The 21590-nt window shown below is 41.4% G+C and overlaps 1 protein-coding gene across 4 annotated transcripts in view; it reads right to left on the bottom strand.

Moving 5' to 3' along the window:
* LOC104669530 (serine/threonine-protein kinase DCLK2) overlaps window positions 1–17866 on the bottom strand; it is a 172289-nt gene extending 154423 nt beyond the window's left edge. For 3 of the 4 annotated variants that reach the window (XR_004052254.1, XM_030913615.1, XM_030913599.1), the window contains exon 1: window positions 17345–17866. Coding sequence is in view for 3 of the 4 variants with exons in the window: in XM_030913615.1 (XP_030769475.1) it covers window positions 17345–17765 (421 nt within the window). In the remaining variant the exon portion in view is untranslated. The remainder of the gene's footprint in view (window positions 1–17344) is intronic. The other variant, XM_030913610.1, reaches the window with a different exon arrangement.
* Window positions 17867–21590: the final 3724 nt, after the last annotated feature.

Below are 21590 nucleotides of genomic sequence, written 5' to 3'. Positions count from 1 at the left end.
CTCACTCTCTGCAAACCTTCATTCTTACACATTTATTTCCATCTGTGCCCATTTTTCCCACGTCCTTTTCCTTTCAGTGACAGAGTGCTATCCTCCTGTTCAAAGTTAAGTCCCTCTAACAGGACATGGATCCTTCCTCCCCTCCTGCTGAGGTTTTAAGGCCATTCTTCCTCTCTCCTCCAGCCCTCTCTATAGGATTGTACACAAGTGTGTCCCACCTTAAACATATGAACCGCCCAGCCCCACCCCATTCACTCTATTCTTCCTAATGTGCTTTTGGCTTCCATTCACTGTCAGTCCTCATCTGTTTTTCCACTTCATCACCCACTCTTTGCTCTCAAGCCACTGCAGCAACACTTCTGCTCCCTGGGTTCCACTAGCTGAAATGCTGCTCACCCCAATCCCCAAGCACTTCTTACCTAACTGCCAAATGAAGAGCACATTTTCTGTCTAATTTCACTCAGTGTCTTCAGCGTCTTCCAAGGGCACTGGACACCAGCCCTAATCCTCTTCATGCAAATCCTTTTTACCCTACCATCTATGATTTCCCTTACCTTTAACTCACATTTCTTAGGTTGCTCCTTCGCAGTCTGCTTTTCAGGATCCTCTTTCCACACCCAACCAGGCATCCCTCATCCTCCTTAGACTTTCTCTGGCCAGCTGCATCTTTATCCATGGCTTCAACCACCATCTACACTCTGAGGAATCAAACACTAAGGACATTTCTGGCCTAGATCTTTCTCGGGTTCAACCCACTAACAGAACATCTCTCTCTAGATAATCTAGGAATATCTCACATGCTACATGTCTAAAACGAATTTCACTCTCCATTACTGCCACCCTGACCTCACACTCTCCTCTTCCTGAAGTCCCCCACGTATTGAATGGAATAACCACTATTCAGTCATCTAAGCAAAAACCAAGCTGCTTCTTCACTGCCCTTCTCTCACATTCAATAGAATCGGAAGAACTGTTGACTTTGGTCTAAACCCCTCTGGAAACCAACTCCTTCTACCCTGCCTTCTCTCATTTCTTTCTGGATTAGAGTAGTAAAGTGCCCCCTATCTGGGCCTCATCCTCCACACAGCTGTCACAAGTTTTTTAAAAACGTGTATTTGATTTTCTTGTCTCTCTACTGCCCTTAGAACGAAAGCCAAACTCTTCAGCACATCACACACTTCCAGCCCCTTTTCCCACCACTTCCCCGCAGGTTTCTATATTAGTGTCATATCAGCATGCTTGCAATTTCCTTCCAAATTTACACCCTCTTTATTCTCATTCCTTCTTATATGCCAGAAATAACCTTTCTCCTCTTCCCTTGTCTCTTTTTCACTGACCCTTCAAGATTAAGCACCTCTGGCAAGGAGTTTAGTAAAGCGATAGGAACCTTCATACACTGATAAGCTTTTAAATTGGTTAAATCACTTAGGGAAAAGTGATTGGTTCAATAACTTAGGCTGGCATTATCTAGTGCTGAGTTAAAAACATACACACTCTACAATCCAGAAATTCACTCTAGGAACAGCCTGGAGAAACTCATTCACACAGACACTCTATATACACACACATGTTCATAGAAGCATTGCTCAACAGCCAAAGATGACAGTCGGCCCACGTGTCCAACAAGAGAATGGGTACACAGATGGTGGTGAGGTCACATAATGGACTACTACATACTAATGAGAATGAACAAATGAGAGCTATATGCAACAACTTGGATGAGTTTTATAAACAATGGTGAGCAAAAGATGACAAAAGCATATGTGTACTATGATTTAATTCCTAGAGTTTGAAAAAGTCAACTATATCGATTAAGGATGCCTTCACAGGTGGTAAAACATGAAGAAAAGCAAGAGTCAGGCTGCTGTTGCCGTGGGAGAGAGAAGACTTGTAACTGGCAAGGGACACAGGGAGATGCTGGCAATATTCTATTTCTTGACATGACTAGCAGTCACAAAGATGTTCACTTCATAATTCTTGCTGTGTGTGTTTTATGAACTTTCTGTAGGTATATTATAGTTAATAATTAAAAAATAAAAATTATGTCACTCCTTGCTGCTCTTTTTGCACTGAGTTTACAATGTATTAATTTCTCATAATCACAATTTATTATTTGTTTCTGCTAGTGGTTCTTAGTGGAGAATGTCTTTAAAAATCAGGTGATTTTGTTGCATAAGCACAGACACCCAAGCCTCACCCCAGTTCAACTAAGACAATCACTGGAAAGTGAGTGTGAACTGAACATGTGGGTAAGGTGTTTTCATTTCACAAATGACTCTGAAAACAGTCCCTGGTTACAAGCCACTGCCTAGAGTAGAAGCTCCCTCAAAAAACTGACTGTACCTTCTTCATATTACCAACACCTAGCATAGGACATGGAATACAACAGATACTTAAAACATGTTTGTCAAACTAATGAAGAAAATGCATATTTCCAAAACAGACTTACACATTTCATGGCTTGCATTTGCATTGCATCTAGGCAAAATAATTACACAGTGTTACGGTTTACATAGAATGACCCTGGGAGGCTCAGAGTCAGGCTCCTGAAGGGCCTAATGCATGGTCTGAGACACTCATAGGTCATGCCAGTCCATCAAAAGTCAACCGAAGGCATCTAGGGGCACTAGCAGGAGATGAGGACACCAGGTACCTACCAGTATCTTTTCCATTCCAGGCGATTAAAACACCAAGAGTCCGAGGGCACTTTGTGGTCCAATGAATGTGATGTGCCTTTTAATCGATGGAATATGCATGTATTTACATAATTTTTTTAAACAACTGAAGCACAGTAATCTCTCTACATTTAGAATCTCCACTGCTAGATACAAACCCCTTGTCAGACATATTATCTGCAAATATTTTCTCTCATTCTGTAGGTTGCCTTTTCACTTTGTTGTTTCTTTTGCTGTGTAGAAGCTTCTTAGTTTGATGTAGTCCCACTTGTCATTTTTTACATTTGTTGCTGGTGCTTTTGGTGTGATACTTGAGAAATCACTGCCAAGACTAAAGTCATGAAACTTTTTCCTTATGTTTTCCTTCTAGGAGTTTCAGATCTCATATTTAAATTTTTAAATTATTTTGAGTTGGTTTTTGTGTATAAGGTTCCAGGTTCCAGTTTCATTCTTATGCATGTGGATATCCAGTTTTCCCAACACCATTTGTTGAAGAATCTGTCCTTTCCCTATTGTGTATTCTTGGCATCCCTGTTGAAGATCAGCTGACCATACATATTTGAGTTTATTTCTAGTCTCTCGGTTCTGCTACATTGTTCCATGTGTCTGTTTTTATGATAGTATCATAATGTTTTAATTACTGTGTCTTTGTAATATATTTTGGAATCAGGAAATGTAATGCCTTTAGTTTTGTTCTTTTTTTCTCAAGATTGATTTGGCTATTTGGGTATTTTGTGGTTCTGCATGAATTTTAGATTGTTTTTCTATTTCTGTAAAAAATGCCATTGAGGCTGGGCACGGTGGTTCATGCCTGTAATCCCAACACTTTGGAAGGCCAAGGTGGGTGGATCGCTTGTGGCCAAGATTTCGAGACTAGCCTGGCCAACATGGCAAAACCCTGTCTCTACTAAAAATACAAAAATTAGCCAGGTATGGTGGCACAAGCCTATAATTCTAGCTACTCGGGAGACTGAGGGACAAAAATAGTTTAAACACAGGAGGTAGAGGTTGCAGTGAAGTAAGATGACACCACTGCACTCCAGCCTGGGGCAACAGGGCAAGACTCCGTCTCTAAAAATAAATAAATAAATAAATAAATAAATAAATAAATAAATAAATAAGCTATTGGGATTTTTATAATTGCACTGAATCTGTAAATCACTTTGGGAACTATGGTAATTTTAACAATATTAAATCTTCCAATTCATGAACACAGGTTGTCTATCCATTTATTTGTGTATTCTTTAACTTCTTTCAATGTTTCAGTTTTCAGTGTAAGAGTCTTTCACCTCCTTAATTTTCCTGAGTATTTAATTTTGTATTGCTATCATACATAAAATTTTCTTAATTTCCTTAATTAGTTTGTTACTAGTATATATAACAACTGATTTGTGTATGCTGATTTTGTATCCTAAAGGTTTACTGAATGTATTAGTTTAACAATTTTTGTATGGTCCTTAGGGTTTTCTACATATAAGATCATATCTTCTGCAAACAGATAATTGTGCTTCTTCCTTTCTGATTTAGATGCCTTATATTTCTTTTTCTTGCCAAGTTGTTCTTGCTAAGACTTCCAGTACTAGGTTGAATGAAGTGGCAAAAGGGGGCATCCTTGTCTTATTCTTGATCTTAGAAAAAAGCTTTTCTACTGTTAAGTATGATATTGGCTGTGGGCTTTTCATATATGGTCTTTATTATTTTGAAGTACATTCCTTCTATACCTAGTTTATTGGGTGTTTTTATGAAAAATGCTTTTTCTGCATTTTCTGCATTCTGCATCTATTGAGATTGTGTGATTTTTATCCTTTAATATTCAAAAAGTATAAGAAATAGTACAAACACCCCAAAAAATATTTTAAAAAGAAAGGATTTGAATAGACATTTCAAAAAAGACATACAAATAGCCAAGTATATGAAAAGATGTTCAACATCAATAATTACCATGGAAATGCAACTCAAAACCACAACAGATATCACCTCACTCCTGTTAGGATGACTGGGTTTTTTTTTTTAAAAAAAAGGTATTAGAGAAGAGGTAGAGATATTGGAACTTTAGTAGACTGTTGGTGGGAATGTAAAAGGGTATGGCTGCTATGGAAACAGTGTGAAAGTTCCTCAAAAAAGTAAAAATAAAACTACCATATGATCCAGCAATTGTACTTTTGGTATATATCCAGAAGAATTGATACCAGCATCTCAAAAAGATATTGGCCCTCTCATGCTCATTACACAATCATTTACTATAGCTAAGAAAGGAAAATGTGGTATATACATACAATAAGATATTATTCAGTCTTTAAAAATGAAGCAAATTCTGCCATATGCAATAACATGGACAAACCTGGGGGACATTATGTTAAATGAAATAAGCCAGCCACCGAAGAACAAATACACATGGCTTCACTTACAGAGGGTATCTAAAAAGTCAAATTCATAAAAACAGAGACCAGAATAGTGTTTGCCAGGGGGTGAGGGGAAAGGGACATGGGAGGCTGCTGCTCAATGAATATGAAGTTCCAGTTACGAAGATGAGCAAGTTCTGGAGATCGGCTGTACAACACTGTGCCTATTAATACTACCATATGTTGTACTTAAATTTGAAAGGGTAGATCTCATGTTGTGTTCCTCACACACACATACACACACAAACACACACAAATGTTCCTGTTAGGACAAAGAACTACATGGAATCTCATGTAGGTGGAAATTTTAACAATAGCAGTTTCAGGCTACTTTTCTATCAGTTATTATAAAGTCTCACATACACCTCTGTTAAAGTATGTCCCATAAATGCCTAAACAACTAACTAGTTTGTAATTACAAACTGTCTTGACATTTGTGGCAGAAATTGAGTTATATAAAATTTGGATACTGAGACTATGCCTAACTCTAGGAGTGGAAGCAAGCACTGAACTTAATGATAAAAAGGAAAACTTATTTACAAATCTAAAGTGCGAGGACTCTTCAAACTTAGAGAAAAGGATACACACACACATACTTAAATATGGTAACACAGAAAAAGGAAGACAAAAAGGAAAGAAAAGGAAAGACACTTCAGGTCTAACATCAGTAAAATCTTAGGAACCTAGAATTTTTCCTAACTTTGGAAATTAAGAAAAACATTGCTTCCAAAAGAATGTAACCAAGGAAAAGATATTTGAGCATATTTGCCTCTACAAGATGGTTCGATGCCCTTCATCAAGTGCAGCGTTTGTGAGAGACTGGGTGGATAATAATTTTAAGGTCCATTTTAAATACATCACAGATGAGTTCCCACATCTGGCTGGTTAAGAAAAAACACAGAGTAAGAAAAAGTAAGACTGATTTATTATTCTGTCATGGCAAATAACTTAATTGAGTTTCCTGGCCAAACCACACATAATGTAAACTTAAAGGAATTAGCAGAGTAACACAAAGTGCACTGCTCGGGCCCAGATGCTGTTCCCACTCCATACTCATTTGTCGTGTCTCTGAACCATTACTGACATATTTGCTCAATGAATATAACACCTATTTCTGCGCAGCAGGGCTGGGGACACAAAATAAGATCTTTCACCTCAAAGACAAGTGCTTTTTCAATACACCTCCAGGCAAGTGACTGAACCAAATCATCTCCTAAAGTCACATCCAGTTGTATGGTCTGTGATACCTTCTACGGAGAAGGGGGTACAAAAGCTACTTTGAACCTATGAATATCTATGAAGAAATAGGTATATCCACAAATCCACATTTTAGCATTGAAATATGGGAGGAGTTTAACTTAAGGCGAAGTAAATTAGCTAAATGTAAAAATGAAAATCCCACCCAGTAACCATAAAGCTTTGTAGCTTACCCACTGAGGAAGAAATCGTACCTAATCTCCTGGGTAGGATGGAACCAGCAGATCAGATCTGTGATCTGGTGTTTTTGCTCCTCATATATGGGGCTAAGCATACCCAAAATCTACAGGAGCTCACTATGGGGATTTTCATTGTGTGTTTATTATTATTATTATTACTATTATTATTATTATTATTATTATTTTGAGATGAAGTTTTGCTCCTGTTGCCCAGGCTGGAGTGGAGTATAATGGCGTGATCTTGGCTCACTGCAACCTCTGCCTCCCAGGTTCAAGCAATTCTACTGCCTCAGCCTCCCGAGTAGCTGGTATTACAGGTGAGTGCCACCACGGCCAGCTAATTTTTGTGTTTTTACCAGAGACGGGATTTCTCCATGTTGGTCAGGCTGGTCTTGAACTCCCAACCTCGGGTGATCTGCCTGCCTCGGCCTCCCAAAGTGTTGGGATTACAGGCATGAGCCACCGTGCCCAGCCCACAGTGCATTTATTTTTATGATAAAACTTAAAATGTTTATGTAATCCTATTGTGGAACATCTGAATAATTACTTCTAAGTTAATAGTCTTTTGGCTTCAACTATTCTAACTATGCCAGGAATTAACAAGGAAAAAGGGAAGTGGACTTCATATGTATAAGACATGTTCACAGCAAGTTAAGGCCAGAGGACATAATTCTGCTCTACAGGAATACTCATTAGCTGTGCAAAACTGACTCGTTACGTGGCATTCTGAAATACAGCATACCTAACTCAGCACTCAGTACCACAATCACACTGGGAACACCAATTTAGTTTGAGCAAACAGTATCTTTTTTTGCATTTTTACTGGTTATGCAGTTTTGCTGGTATTTATACTGTCAATCTGGGTTTTATCACCATGTAAAACCTATATGCATAAGCACACCTCATTTTACATTTACAAACATTTAAGTGACAATGTAACTAAAGTAATTAAAGTAATGAAGGCAATACTTGGCTTCTGCAATTTGGATGTTGGATTTTTATATTGTTTTTAATCTTTAAGTGGCTAACATTGTTAAAGTTTGAGAGACAATGTAACCTTAAGGATACTGAGAAAGAGAAACCTTCAAACTGAAATGTGGCCACATAATATTTGTAAATAAACAAGGCATAGCACATATAGGGTCAGTCCTTCAACTGGTGCATTTAAACAGAGGTAAAACTTTCCTCCAGAGTTTCCTCAGCTTCTGAAGGCCTTTGCTGAACACTCTCCTCCTTAATCTCTTACTCCTTTCTCCACTGGGCCTTTATTTTTAATCCTGCTGTGAGTCAGAGGAAAGCTTAGTCCTCAGTTTCCAGCAAGTGATTGATAATGATGGTAACTCAAAAGTTTCAGCACAAGTGATAAAGAATTCAGAAACCAGATGTTCACCCAAAAAAGAGGTGACAGTGTTTAGAGGAAGAGAGAGAAGGGGAAATACAGGTTGGGTATTCCTTATCCAAAATGCTTGGACAAGAAAGGTTTCAGATTGCAGATTTTTTTCAGATTTTGGAATATCTGCATTACCCTATGAGTATCATGCTAGTATTACTGATGTTTTCCACAGTATCTTTACACCACAGAACAGAGAGTAAGCAACAAAGCAAAATAGTGAGTAATGTACATAGGTCTTAATCTCAGGTAGAGCATTGTGGAGTCCCTGCCACTGGTGCAACCGGCCTGCACGTGTGCCATTTTATTACTCCCTGTGGGTGTACTTTCATGGGGGAAGTGGGCATGCACAGAAAATATTTATCACAGCTGAAAGGGGCTGGAATGATCTTCCCCCCCTTGGGGAGGCTGAATAAACTACATGTTGTGCACCTGCATTGTGACTGCAACCTGTCACATGAGGTTAAGTATGGAATTTTCCATTTGTGGTATCACATTAGCACTCAAAAAGTTTCAGATTTTAGAGCATTTTGGATTTTCAGATGAGGGACACTCAACCTGTAGTAAAGCATGACCATCGTCTCAAAACATCTGAAGGGTGTAGTGGCTTGCACCTGTAATCCCAGTTAATCGGGAGACTGTGGCAAGAGGATTGCTAGAGGCCAGGAAGCCAGCCTGGGCAACAAAGACTCTGTCTCTAGTTATAAAATATAAAAAGAATTTAAAAAGAAAAATCTGAAGGCTGCCATATATAACCAGGATGAGATTGAAGTAGCTCTAGAAGTAGAGGAAGAAGTTACAAGGACACCCATTAAGAAAAAAAAAAAAAAAAAAAGCTGAGGACCACCACCATTTGTCAAGCAGCCACTGCATGCCAGGACTCTGCTAAATGTTTAAATACATTGTAAAATTTAAGTAGAACGTTCCAGAAACTGGCTTTGATCACTAAATTAATGAGAGACAAGTTCACACTGGGCTATTTCTCAAGTTCTCCCACACAGGCTTAATGAACAACAATATAACCAGTAATACGTTTCTAGAACCCCTTTTTTCTTGATTCTTCAGCAGACAAGGCAAAATACTATTAAGTAAAGAGACCAAGATGATAAGCAAGGGCATTAGGGGAGAGACTCTCAATGACTGCCTTTGAGAAATAACTGCATCTGTTGGGGCTCAGAAAACAATACTCCAACACGAAGGCCTCAGTAGCATCCTCAGAGGCCAACATTTTTCTCTGACCTTCTCCCACCCTCCTGGCTGTTAGTTCCATTCTCCTCCAAAGCTAGCCATAAAAACTAGAATCCCTCTTCTCCAAGGAAGGTCATAGAAACCCGAACCCTTTTCCCCCAAAACCAGTCACTAAAAATATTACTCTAATTTCTCCCTCACTTCGTATGTAAAAAATGGCTATAAATAAATGATTTGACCTACCTGGTCTGACTGTAGGTCACAAGACCCCCATTCCAGAGAGGGTCCTGCCCCACACTCAGAAGAAAGGAATGTTGTTCACAGAGGCCAAGAAGAATCTAGACAGACAGGCCTTGCTGGGTGTCCCAATTCAGTCTATTAACATTAAGTCATGCCCTTTTGCCCAATCATACTTCTACATGGCTGTCCATACTTTGTTGAACTTAGGCATAAAAATGGACAACTTCCCCTATACCTTTGGGTCTTAATTCTGAAGGCTCCCGTGTATACATGTGAAATAAATTTGCATGCTTTTTCTTCTATTAATCTGTCTCATCTCAGTGATTTTCAGGAAACCTCCCTGGCCTCCACACATTGCTATTTCAAAAGTTAACAAAGTAATCTGAAGTTTTAAAAATGTATAGTGAAGGAAGAGATCAACGACAATATTTTAAAACATCTACTGTGAACATTTTGCACTTTGGTTGCAAGTGATTATAATTTAACAAACAAACAAAAGGTAACAGAGGAGGTCAAAATTGCAGGTTATTTTAGTTACTTAGTTTGAAATGTTAGTAAATGTTATAGTGTAATGAAAAGTACTTAGGGCGATCTCTCCAAACCAGTATTTTCCCATCCCTTCAGTATATAAGGAAAAGCTTCTGACAAATTACAATATAATGACTTCTCTTTTAGGCTGTTGAAAACACAGCAAATAGGACAAAATATCCCAGGGATTAGGATCGAATTATAACATGTTTTAAGGAATAAAAGAGTATTCGTTTAAGCTCCTGACTTTATTTCTGACTCACAAAATTAAAAAATTAAGATTGTGTTAAAATTAAGTATGAAAAATTTGGCAAAAACAATTGCCTAAAATGAGAATGCTAAAGATGAACACAACTAAGCCTTAGCTATAGCAGAGAACTCCCGTAGACACTGAAAACATTAGGGGGCTTAGAATAATCCTGGGATTTAAACACATAACAAGAAATAAATATGTAAGAATCTGGTTGTGATAGCTGTCCAAAGAGAAAACTCAAGTCAGGCATCTCAGATACTAGTGAAATTGATAAATTCTTGGGACATAAATATACTGCATCTTTTTTCTTGAAGGAAAATATATTAAAAATTGAAACACAAAGGGGCAAGGAATATTTGCCTTTAACATGAACTTGTGCTAACTCCATAAATCTGGCTAACTGGCTATCTTAATAAATAAAGATTTTTAAAAGCATCTATATCCACCTATACCCAACTATTAAAACATCTTAAATAGGGCACAAAAATAAAATTAATTCAAAAAACATCACATTCCAAAAGCATTTGTTGCATGGGATAAAGGGATAAACAAGACAATTGTGGTCCCAACCCCTGTTGGGTTTGTAATTTTCCCTTTCATGAGGATAGTCTATGGAAAAGATCCTCCTGTATGTTACTGAGGTGTTTTAAGAACTCCATCTAAATCTGGGTAGCTACATCTGATCAAGTACCCAGCCAACTTTCAGAGAGAGACATGGAGCCAGATAGAGCCAAGATCATTTCTCTTTCCCACCCCTAGAAGCATTTCCCAAGATCACTGAACTTTAGAGGCAAAAGAAGACTGTATTAGTCTGTTCAAGTTGCTATAACAAAACACAAAAAACAGAGTGACTTATAAACAGAAATCAATTTCTCACAGTTCTGGAGGTGAGGACATCAAAGATCAAGGTGTTGACAGATATGGTGTGCAGTGAGGGCTCCTGGTTCACTCATGGTGACTTCTCACTACATCCTCACATGGTAGAAGGGCCAAACAAGCTCTCTTGGGTCTCTTTGGGCACTAATCCAGCCTATGAAGTCTCTGCCTTTATGATTTATTCACCTCCTGCTATGGGTTGAACATATCTCCCAAGCTTCATGTATTGGAAATTTAATTGCCATTGTAACAATATTAACAAGTGAGGCCTGAAGAGGTGATTAGATCATGAGGGTACCACCCTCATGAATGGATTAAGGCTGTTATTGTGGGAGTGGGTTAGTTATAAAAGGAGGGAATTCAACCCCATTTCCTCTCTCTATATCCTACCTTTGCTTTCACCTTCCAACTTTCCACCATGGGATGACCCTTAACAGATGCCAGTGCCGTGCCTTGGACTTTCTAGCTTCTAGAACTAGAAAATAAATTTATTTTCTTTATAACTTACCTAGTCTGTGGTATTCTGTTACAGCAACAGAAAATGAACCAAGACACCTCCCAAAGTCCCCACCAACATAATGGACTCCATTTCCTCTCAGGTAGTAGAAAGCAGTAGTTAAGAATACAAAAGTTCAGAAGCAAGGGAGAAAGCACTCAAGTGCCAGCTCTACCTCTTACATTGGTACAATCCAGCCATTTCTTTACCCTCTCTGAGCCTCAGCTTCCCCATCTGTAAAATGGGGACAACAATGCAGCCATATTTCAGAGGGTATTACAGGGGTTAAATGAAACATGTAAAGTACCTCACACAATGACTGCTCATAAAACATCTAGTAAATGGTAGCAATGCAGAGAAAAAAAGCATCTCTAATCCTTAGGTAATGGTTTACTTTACGAGTAGAAGACAAAAACACAGATGCAGTGGTAGTATGGGCAGGCAGGGATACAGAAAAAAGACCTAGCCAGGTGGTACACACCCCGTAGCAACTCCTCTCGGCCTCATGAGCAATGAAGAAAGCAGTTAGATGATCACTGCCCAAGAGAATCTAGTTTCCTTTATTTCATATCACAGGACCATAAAATACCCTTTTCCACAGTTTAAAAACTCATGAGATATTAATCTTGTCTCATAACTTTCAGAGTATCACTGTGTCATACTCTAATCTCATAAATGCTCTCCCACATATCCCCTTTCCTTCCCCAACCTTTTAGGATTCATTTATTCTTTAAGTGAAAATGTTCCTCTTACCTCTGGAAACAGCTTCTTATGCAGCTATATTATAGCACATCTTATTTTCCTTGTTTTTAAGGAAATGAGATGGGACAATCAGATTTATAGAAGAGGATGTTATGGAAGAGTCATTCCCTCCAAAATGGTTAGCACAGAATTTCCCCCAAAATTATATGTTTATCTAAAATGTAATCCAATTTTCCAAAAAAATATATTTTACCAAATATCTAGGAATCCCATTAAAGCTTAATTCATACCAAACTTCCCTTGACAACTAAGGGACTTAGAGGTAAAATCATTGTCTGGGTTATTTAATAAATGAATGGACTGTATTTAAGATCCCTGACCACAGGCTTCTCTCCGTTAAGTGCAAAAACAGATCCAATAGATCATGAGACTCAAAGCTAAGGGTTATAATAGAAGTAAAGAAAAATGCTGTAAGCAGAGGAAAGAGTTATAAACTTGACCTCAGGCCTTGGCTCCAATGTCTGTTCCTCTAGGAAGCCTTCCCCATCACCCCGGCCAATATGGCCATCCTGCCCCATGTCATCACTTCATTTACAGCACTTTACCTGAAGCCATCTCATGTGTGTGTATGGTTACTATCTCTCTCCTAGGAGAACATGCATTTTTTGAAGGAAGAGTCCGTAAGCTTGTAGCCATGTCTAGGATATAGTATGCCCTCAACTAACCACTTGAGACCAGCTGCACAGGGAAGTGGGAAGAGATTTCATAGGTGCTATCTGAAGTAGGCCTTTAGGAATCCAAGGGTTTCGCAGGTAAAGAAAGTTTTGCACACCTAAGATTCAATACTAACTTTCCAAGTCCAATCACCACGTATGACTTTCGTGTGCACCATTTTTGACTCCTATGTGCAAATACCTGATAACTCATGAGTTTATTTCCTTCTTACTGTAGTAAGTTCCACAGTTTCTATTATTATAAAATTTATTTTTCAGGAAAAAACAACTAAGTATAATCTAGGTTCTTATGGAAATTCATTTTTACTTAAAAACTCTCAGAAACATATTCTGGTTTATTTAACACTTTCAAAGACCTGACCTAACAAAACAAATGCAGTAGATAGGTTTGGTAGGAGGACCTCAAACTTCATGTGCTTGATTTCTTTAGAATCTTATTTTTCTTAAATGTTCAAGTTAACTTCATGAAGGAATGAAAGTATCATTATCGAAATAACCAAAATTCTCTCATATGCCAAAAAACAATCAGTTTATTGTTTATGAAGGGATAAAAGGTAGAAATAACAAAATGATATTTCACTTTGGAATGAGAGAGGCAGACATAGGTAGCTCTTAATACCTTCGACTCTTGGCAAGCACTTCATCAGAGCTATACACCCCATTCTGTGATTGGTATCTGGACATGTAAAGCCTCATCAATTTTCTGGAAGATGGGTTCTGGCTAGGGAAAGACAGCCCAGGCCATCATATGCTCCACCAATAACCCCTACATACACATTTTTAAACCAGAAGAGACCTAACTTAGAGAGGTGGTCTGCCAACTTCTCATTCCAGAGAAAAGGACACCAAGGCCAAGGAAGTGAGGTGAAATTTTTCTCAAATCTAGTCAGAACTCAGGAATCCTGACTTGGTCAGGCATTTTTTTTCTACTGTCCTTGGTTATATCTCTTTAGGTCATCAAAACTTTACAAATATTTCAAAATGCTCAGAAGGAGAGAAGACAAACGCTCAGAAGGAGAGAAGACACATGGAATGGAACTAAGACTAGAAATTCTGAATCAGTCCCTACCTAATAAGAAAGCCAAAGAACAAGTCATCTGGACATCCTCTGTTGGGTATTACAGATACTGAGCTCAGCAGGCTCACAGCTTAAGACAGTTCAACTAATTTTCCCAATATTGATTAAGAGCCACAGTCCTGCAGGAAGAGGTCCCCCATTTAGTTTTAAATAATAAACAGGATTACAGGACTGCACAGCATCAACTCTAACTTAATCCAGCAAGGGTGGATAAATCAATAAATTGAAGATGCTTGTTGGTTTAGGGTAGTGCTGGAGGAATGCCAGCTCACACTAGAATAGCTTTTAGTCTCCAGAGACTCTCAAGGTCAAGGGCAGAAGAAAAAATAATTTGGGCCATGAAAATATCTTTTGTCATCTGAGTTCAATGAGATTGGGGCTCTGAATGAATGCTCATGTCCTACTGTTTTGAGTCATCACTCTCTATTCTTCACTCAAGACATTTCAGAAAAAGCATATCTTCTAAACTACAAGTTTCATGGGATCGAAGAAGCAGAGCCTAGTTGAATATAATGTCGTAAAATACTGCCTGAGAGAGCTTTATTAAAAATAATCAACCAAAACGAAATAAAGCAGTCAATTTTGACAATGTGGTGAATATATCACAGACCTATTTTTACTAATGCAAATAACTTCACAGATAGCTGCTTAGTTCTCCTACATGAAAAATCTGAGCACATAATTTTAAATAAAAGTTGAAACTATTTACATTCTGGAATGATTGACAGTAAGCATTAGTGACTATTTTTCTTTTTTCTTTCTTTTTTTTCTTTTTTTCCTTTTATTGAGACAGAGTATTGCTCCATCGCCCAGACTGGAGTGCAGTGGCGTGATCTTGGCTCACTGCAATCTCTGCCTCCTGGGTTCAAGCAATTCTCCCGTCTCAGCCTCCTGAGTAGCTGGGACTACAGGCGCCTGCCGCCACACCCGGCTAATTTTTGTATTTTTTGTTTTTTAAGTAGAGATGGGGTTTCACCTTGTTTGTCAGGCTGGTCTCAAACTCCTGACCTCAGGTGATCCACCTGCCTCAGTCTCCCAAAGGGCTGGGATTACAGACATGAGCTACTGCACCTATATTTTTCTTTAAAAAAAAATGCATTACTATGGAGTATTCTACTAATTTGGGGTGAAATTCAAGAATTAAAGACCCATTGTCAGAGAGAATTCCATATGACAAAAAAAGTGCCCGAGTTTTCTTCTTTTGCAGTAATATTATATTAAAAACTTCTTCAAACAAGTGGGAAAAGCCATAAAAAAATTTTGGCTGTGCAAATATTTGTTATATTATTTATCATATTTTGGTATGATTTGGACTCCATAGATAATATTTTTTCCAAATTCCCATCCACTAAAAATCAGTGAATGATTAGAAGGAAACCTGTTAACAGTCAATTTGTAGTTGAAACTACAATTGCAGAATTAGACCCAGTGGCCATGCACGCTGTGGGCAGTAAAAGACACAATCTATACTATGTACTCCTATTAATGGACATGCATAATGTCCATCTAATCATCTCTCCTATAATGAGATTCATCTTTACATTAGGTCAATTTTACGTAGTAAATCCATTGTTAAAATTTCTTTAGAAAAGGATATTAACATTGTTGACCCTTAAGAAACCATACCAGGAACAGTATCCCAAGGGCATGTTGAGTAATAAGTGCTTAAGCAAACAGGCACTGCCTTGATCCTGCAAATCTGATCTTGGGTCAGTCAAAAAATTGGTGACTCGGTTTTAAAATAGCTAGGCAAATGTTACTTGTAAGTGTTTAACATGATTAAGAAAAGCAAACAAGTCCCTTTGAACATTGTATCTTCCTTTTTTATACTTCTCCAGCTCTCCCCTTACCTCAAGAAGCCCTTAAAACCAAAACACACAACTGACTGACAGAACAAGTGAAGTTACAAGCACACATGTAGACTGAAGAGACAATTTAATTTTGGCTGGGTTGCCATTTAGGCAGGGCGGCAAAAACTTCTGATGGCAGTGACTAAATAGACAAACTCAACCACCTTTAGTTTTCCTCGATGTGGCTACATTAGCTCAGGAGAGGTGAACTGTAGATGAGAAAGTAGATGCTGCAGGCACTGTGAGGCAAGGCACGTTCCCCAAGTTTCCTCATCTATAAAATGGGGATCATGTCTTCAGGACAGAAAAGCATGCTGAGATAATATAAGAAAAACCTTTGGCTTGATGTTCAGCTTCCTCTCCCTGCCAAGCTATTGCTGTGACTACATGGAATGTGCCATTTGCATTAAGAAAGATGCACAAGAGCGGACCGTATGTAAACACGCAGTCAGCACATACTTGGGTTCTGCCTGGTCTTTCTGGGTGTTATTTAGAACTGGAAACAGGTTCTAGACTACTGATAATGCCTTTTCTACCTGAAAAGGATGAGACATAAGTATTGCAGGAATTCAAGGATGACCCAACATACAGTCAAGCAGTCTCTTTGACCGAGGCACGGTTGACACAGCAGAATTACTAATTTATGATGAGGCCCCACTGCTGAATCCAATAGCCTCTATCATTCTAATTAGCTACTCTTACTAGAGGATAAGGCAGGACAGATTGACCTTGATTTACCTTTTTTCCAACCACATGTGGAAAACCCTTTAGAACAGTGATTGTTAACCATGGTTTCACATTAGAATCATCTGGGTGGTGGGGGCTTTGGAGACTCCAGACGCCGAACCCACACCCCACACCCAACCAATTTAATCAGGATATCTGGAGGTTGGGGGATCAGGGTCCCATATTTTTTGAAGTCCCCAGTCCCCTTGGAAGATGAAGCCAAGGTTGAGACCCGCTGACTAGGATCATCCCTCTTCACCTCAAGTAACTTCTGCTGCAAGGCAAACTAGGAAAGCCAACCTAGAGCATTTCACAACCACAGCTTCTGACAGCAGTCACGACAGGACCCCGAAAACTGGAACATGACAGGTGCCTGCACCAGGGTCCACACCGAGGGTCCAACAGAGCTTATCAGTAGGGGATTACCCAGCTCCCCATGGGAGAATCATTTTCTCAAACATTTTGCACTTCAATACAAGTAAATTCAACAATCTTGGGACATGCCACCAGTGCCTCAATCGGCCTCTGACCATCAGGAAATTTTTCCCTTCTTTAAGAGACAAATCTCTTGGGAAGGAAAGTCAGCGTGTATGTGGGCACCCCACCGCCCCCCAACCCCCACTTCCAGCCAATCTCTAGAGAAGCAGACAGAAGCATCAATTCCCGTGCCGCTTGGAAAGCACCCCGCAGGCTCCCCGCTGCGCAGGCCCGGACCCACTGCACCTGCCGGCGCTCCGCCGCACCTGCCGTGCGACGCCCTCCCCTCCTACCTTCCAGCAGCTCGTCCAGGCTGGTGACCTTCCGGCTGCCGTCGATGGTGTAGATAGTGCGGACACCCTGGGGCAGGTTCACGTTGTCCGACAGGGAGCGGGTGAGCTCTATGAGGAGCGCATCGAAGGACCGGAAGCGGTCACTGGAGATGGCAAACACCAGGCCCTTGAAGTAGCGGTCCCCGTTCCGGTAGAAGCGCGCCTTCTTGGCCTTCTTCTCCGAGCTGAGGGCCTGCAGGGTCCGCGTGCGGTAGAAGCTGCAGTGGGCACTGTGCGCCGGACTGGGGATGAGCCCGTTCCCCTTGGGGCCAGAGCTGCTGCTGCCCCCGGAGGAGCTGGGGGCCCCTCTCCGCGACCCCGGCCGCGGCCTTTTGTCCCGTTCCTCAAAGTGCTCCAGCTCGATACTCCTGGTGCTGGCCATCGCGGCTGCTCCGAGGGCTCCCCGCAAAAAGACGTTCCGGGCTGACTACGGGTGTGAGCGCCGGTGCAGGGACGTCTGATCGCGAGGGCCCTTAACGCGCCGGGACACCTGGCTCTGGCATCCCGCCCTCTCCGCGCAGGTGGGGCCGAGGAGCCGCGGAGGTGCTGACCCGCCCGCGCCCTCAGCTAAAAGTGGCCGCAGCTCCGAGCTGCCCAGCTCATTGTCCAGCGCGGCTCGCTCCGTGCCTCCCGCCCGCCGGGGAGCCCCACGCCCCCGCAAGCGCCTCCTCCACCCGGCCACGCCTCACAAGTCCCGCTCGGGAGCCGGCGGGGAGAGGCAAAGTTGGGGCGCCCGAGGCGCGCGCCGGGCCCGCGGGCGCACACAAAGCTCGGGCGTCCGCGGAGCGCTCCCAGGAGCGCTCCCAGGAGCGCAGAAGCGAGGGAGGGAGGAAGGAAGGGTGGGGCGGGGCGCGGAGCGTGGGAGAGGCCCCCGGGGGAGTCGCGCGGGCCCCGGCCCGGGGTGCAGCGCCGCCGCCTCGGCCGCGCCCGGATCCCGCCCGTTCGGGGCTGAGAGGGCCGAGCCTGGCCCCTTCCTTCCCTAGAGCGCGGCCCTAGCGGGAAATAATGCAGCCCGCCTCCCACGCAGCCGTCAGGCCCGGCCCACCAGCGAGCATCCGCGCTCTGGCCTCCCTCCGCCGCCCGCCGGCTGTCAGCGCTGGAGGAGGCTTCCCGGCCGGGGGTATGCCAAACCGCGGAGAGAGGGAGGAGGGGGCGGAGGAGGGGGCCGAGCGCCGGCACGGGAGCAGCGGCTCCTGCGGGTCTCGGGCAGCCCCGCCCGCCTGACGGCTCCTGCACGGCGCCGCGCGCTAATGGGCGCAGCCGCGGCGCGCGCTCCTCCGCCTGGGAAACGTAACCGCGCAGGCCAAAAACTACAAAGGAAGGAGATTCAAGGGCAGGGAGCACATCCCCAGCCAGCCTCCTGGTGAGCACCGCAGGCCAAACTACCGCAGAAAACCGAAGCCCAGCATTGGCTTGGGGCACATTATTTATTTTTTTTAAAAAGCAGATATGTTGCTTTATTAGAAAATCCTTTGAGAAAACAGCGTCCACTGTTCCCATTGCAGATTCGCTAATATGGTACGTTCAGTAACTTTGAATGAATGATGAGAAGTTACTGGGTGGTAGGGGGGTTATGTAATCAACGAATATTTATCGAGAGCGTACCATGTGTCAGGCATTGTTTCTGTCACTGGGATGCACTAACAAAGGAAAAAGACATTCTGAACCCACTCCCCCACCCGCATATTTAATGTTGTCAATTAAAGCTTCTTAAGAGGCCTGTCATTTGTGAGCACCCATCATAGTGGAAATCTTAGTGCAGTAGTGTCTATTCAACAATAAAAACATCTTTTCCAAGGACTTAAGAGAAATACTAGTTATTTGCAGTTTGTTGTTAGGAAAGATAAAGCTCAAAAATGTTTGGTCCCCATTTGGCACGTGAAACCTTAGAACATTCAACACCTGGTTTTCTGAGCAGCCCTAGACAGCAATCCAAACTGACCTTTCAGGAAGAAAGGCATAGTAGCTTTTTCTTGGGTTGAACTGAGTCCTGGAAGAGCATGAATAAAGGAAGGTAGAAGCACATGCAACGGTCTTTAGCATCTGTGAAGTTGGTGCGCCCCACCAAACACACACACACACACACTCCCTGCATGGCAGCTCCAGAGAGGACTCCTGCTCTGTGCACAATACTCCTCCCAAGGCAGTTCTGGACGTACACCTGGGCATATCTAACTTCCTGCGGGGTTGGGGCATGCTAGGAAGTCAGAGCTGATCTGAGGCTTCAATGTAGTTTTTCTAGAGGAAAATCCTGCAGCATCATTAGGTCCACCACCTTAAAAGGCCTCAGCCTAGGTCAGTTAAATCAGAATTTCTGCAGATGGGCTTCTCCAACGTATTTTTTTTTAAAGTACCCCTAAGGTGTATCCAGAGTTTCCAACCACAGGCTGTAACACCAGGAATCAAATAAATCAGTGCTTCTTCTCAAACTTTAATATATTTGCATGTCATAGGGGAATCTCATTAAAATGCAGATTCCTATTCCGTAGCTCTGGGGTGGAGTTTGAGATTCTGCATTTCTAATGAGCCCCCAGGTAATGCCAATACTGCTGGTCTTGGTACAAGACTTTGAGAAACAAGAAACTGATTGCAAATTTATTGAGATAAGGTTCCATCTAATTACTAGTAACTCCACAGAGCCCATCAACTTGCCTTAAGATGGCCATGTTCATTTGTATCACTGTTAGTATTTCTTAGGGGGGAAAAAAGACTGTCAACTATTGCTGCAGAAACAAATTATCCTAAACTTAATGATTTACAAGAATAAACATGCATAATCTCAGCATTTTTGGCAGATCAGAAATCTGGGAATAGTTTGCCTCAAAGCCTCATGTGATTGCTGTCAAGATGTTGACAGGAGTCACAGCCATCTAAAGGCTTGACTGGGGCAAGAAGATCCATTTCCAAGACAGCCCATTCACACCTGAATGGTAAGGAGGCCTCAGTTCCTTGTCATGAGCACCTTTCCATAGAGTTGCTTAAGTGTCACCCTGACTTGTCAGTTGGCTTCCTCTAGAGCAGGGGTGTCTAATCTTTTGGCTTCCCTGGGCCACATTGGAAGAAGAAGAATTGTCTTGGGCCACACATAAAATACACTGACATTAATGATAGCTGATGAACTTAAAAATCAAAAAATCTCATAATATTTTAAGAAAGTTTATGAATTTGCATTGGGCTGCGTTGAAAACTGTCCTGGGCTGCGTGCTGTCCACAGGCCATGAGTTGGACAAGCTTGCTCTAGAGAAAGCATCCAAGAGAGCACAAAGTGGAAGCCACAATGTGTGTTATGATATAGCCTTGGAAGTTATACACCGTTATTCCCACAATATCCTGTAGGTTACACAAGTCAGCCCGGTTTGATGTGGGAGGAGAATACACTAGGGTGTGACTAGAAGTCAGCAATTATTGGGGTCATCTTGCAGACTGGTACCATGGTTTCAGTCTTTCAGTCTTTAGAACACTAACACACACTTCCTCACTCAAAGATCCCTGATAAGAGATTTGTCCCTTCTTATATAGTGAATACAATTATACAATATGTCAGTATTTTTAACTCAAGGTGGATTAAAGATTTAAATGTAAAACCCAAAACCATAAAAACCCTAGAAGAAAACCTAGGCAATACCATTCAGGACATAGGCCTGGGTGAAGACTTCATGGTGAAAACACCAAAAAAAATTGCGACAAACGCCAAAATTGACAAATGGGAGCTAATTAAACTAAAGAGCTTCTGCACAGCAAAAGAAACTATCACCAGAGTAAACAGGCAACCTACAGAATGGGAGAAAATGTTTGCAGTCTACCCATCTGACAAAGGTCTAATATCTGGAATTTACAAGGAACTTAAATTTACAAGAAAAAAAAAACCCCATCAAAAAGTGGGCAAAGGATATAAACAGATGCTTTTTGAAAGAAGACATTTACGTGGCCAACAGACATATGAAAAAAAGCTCAACATCACTGATCAGTAGAGATATGCAAATCAAAACCACAATGAGATACCATTTCATGGCAGTCAGAATGGTGATTATTAAAAAAGTCAAGAAATAGTAGATGCTGGTGAGGCTGTGGAGAAATAGGAACACTTCTACACTGTTGGTGGGAATGTAAATTAGTTCAATCATTGTGGAAGACAATATGGCGATTCCTTAAGGATCTAGAACCAGAAATACTATTTGACCCAGAAATCCCATTACTGGGTACATAC

Source organism: Rhinopithecus roxellana, chromosome 2 (genome assembly GCF_007565055.1).
Source record: "Rhinopithecus roxellana isolate Shanxi Qingling chromosome 2, ASM756505v1, whole genome shotgun sequence".
Lineage (NCBI taxonomy): Eukaryota > Metazoa > Chordata > Mammalia > Primates > Cercopithecidae > Rhinopithecus > Rhinopithecus roxellana.
The sequence above is the reverse complement of the archived record's forward strand: the minus strand, read 5'-3'. Positions and strand labels throughout refer to the sequence as shown.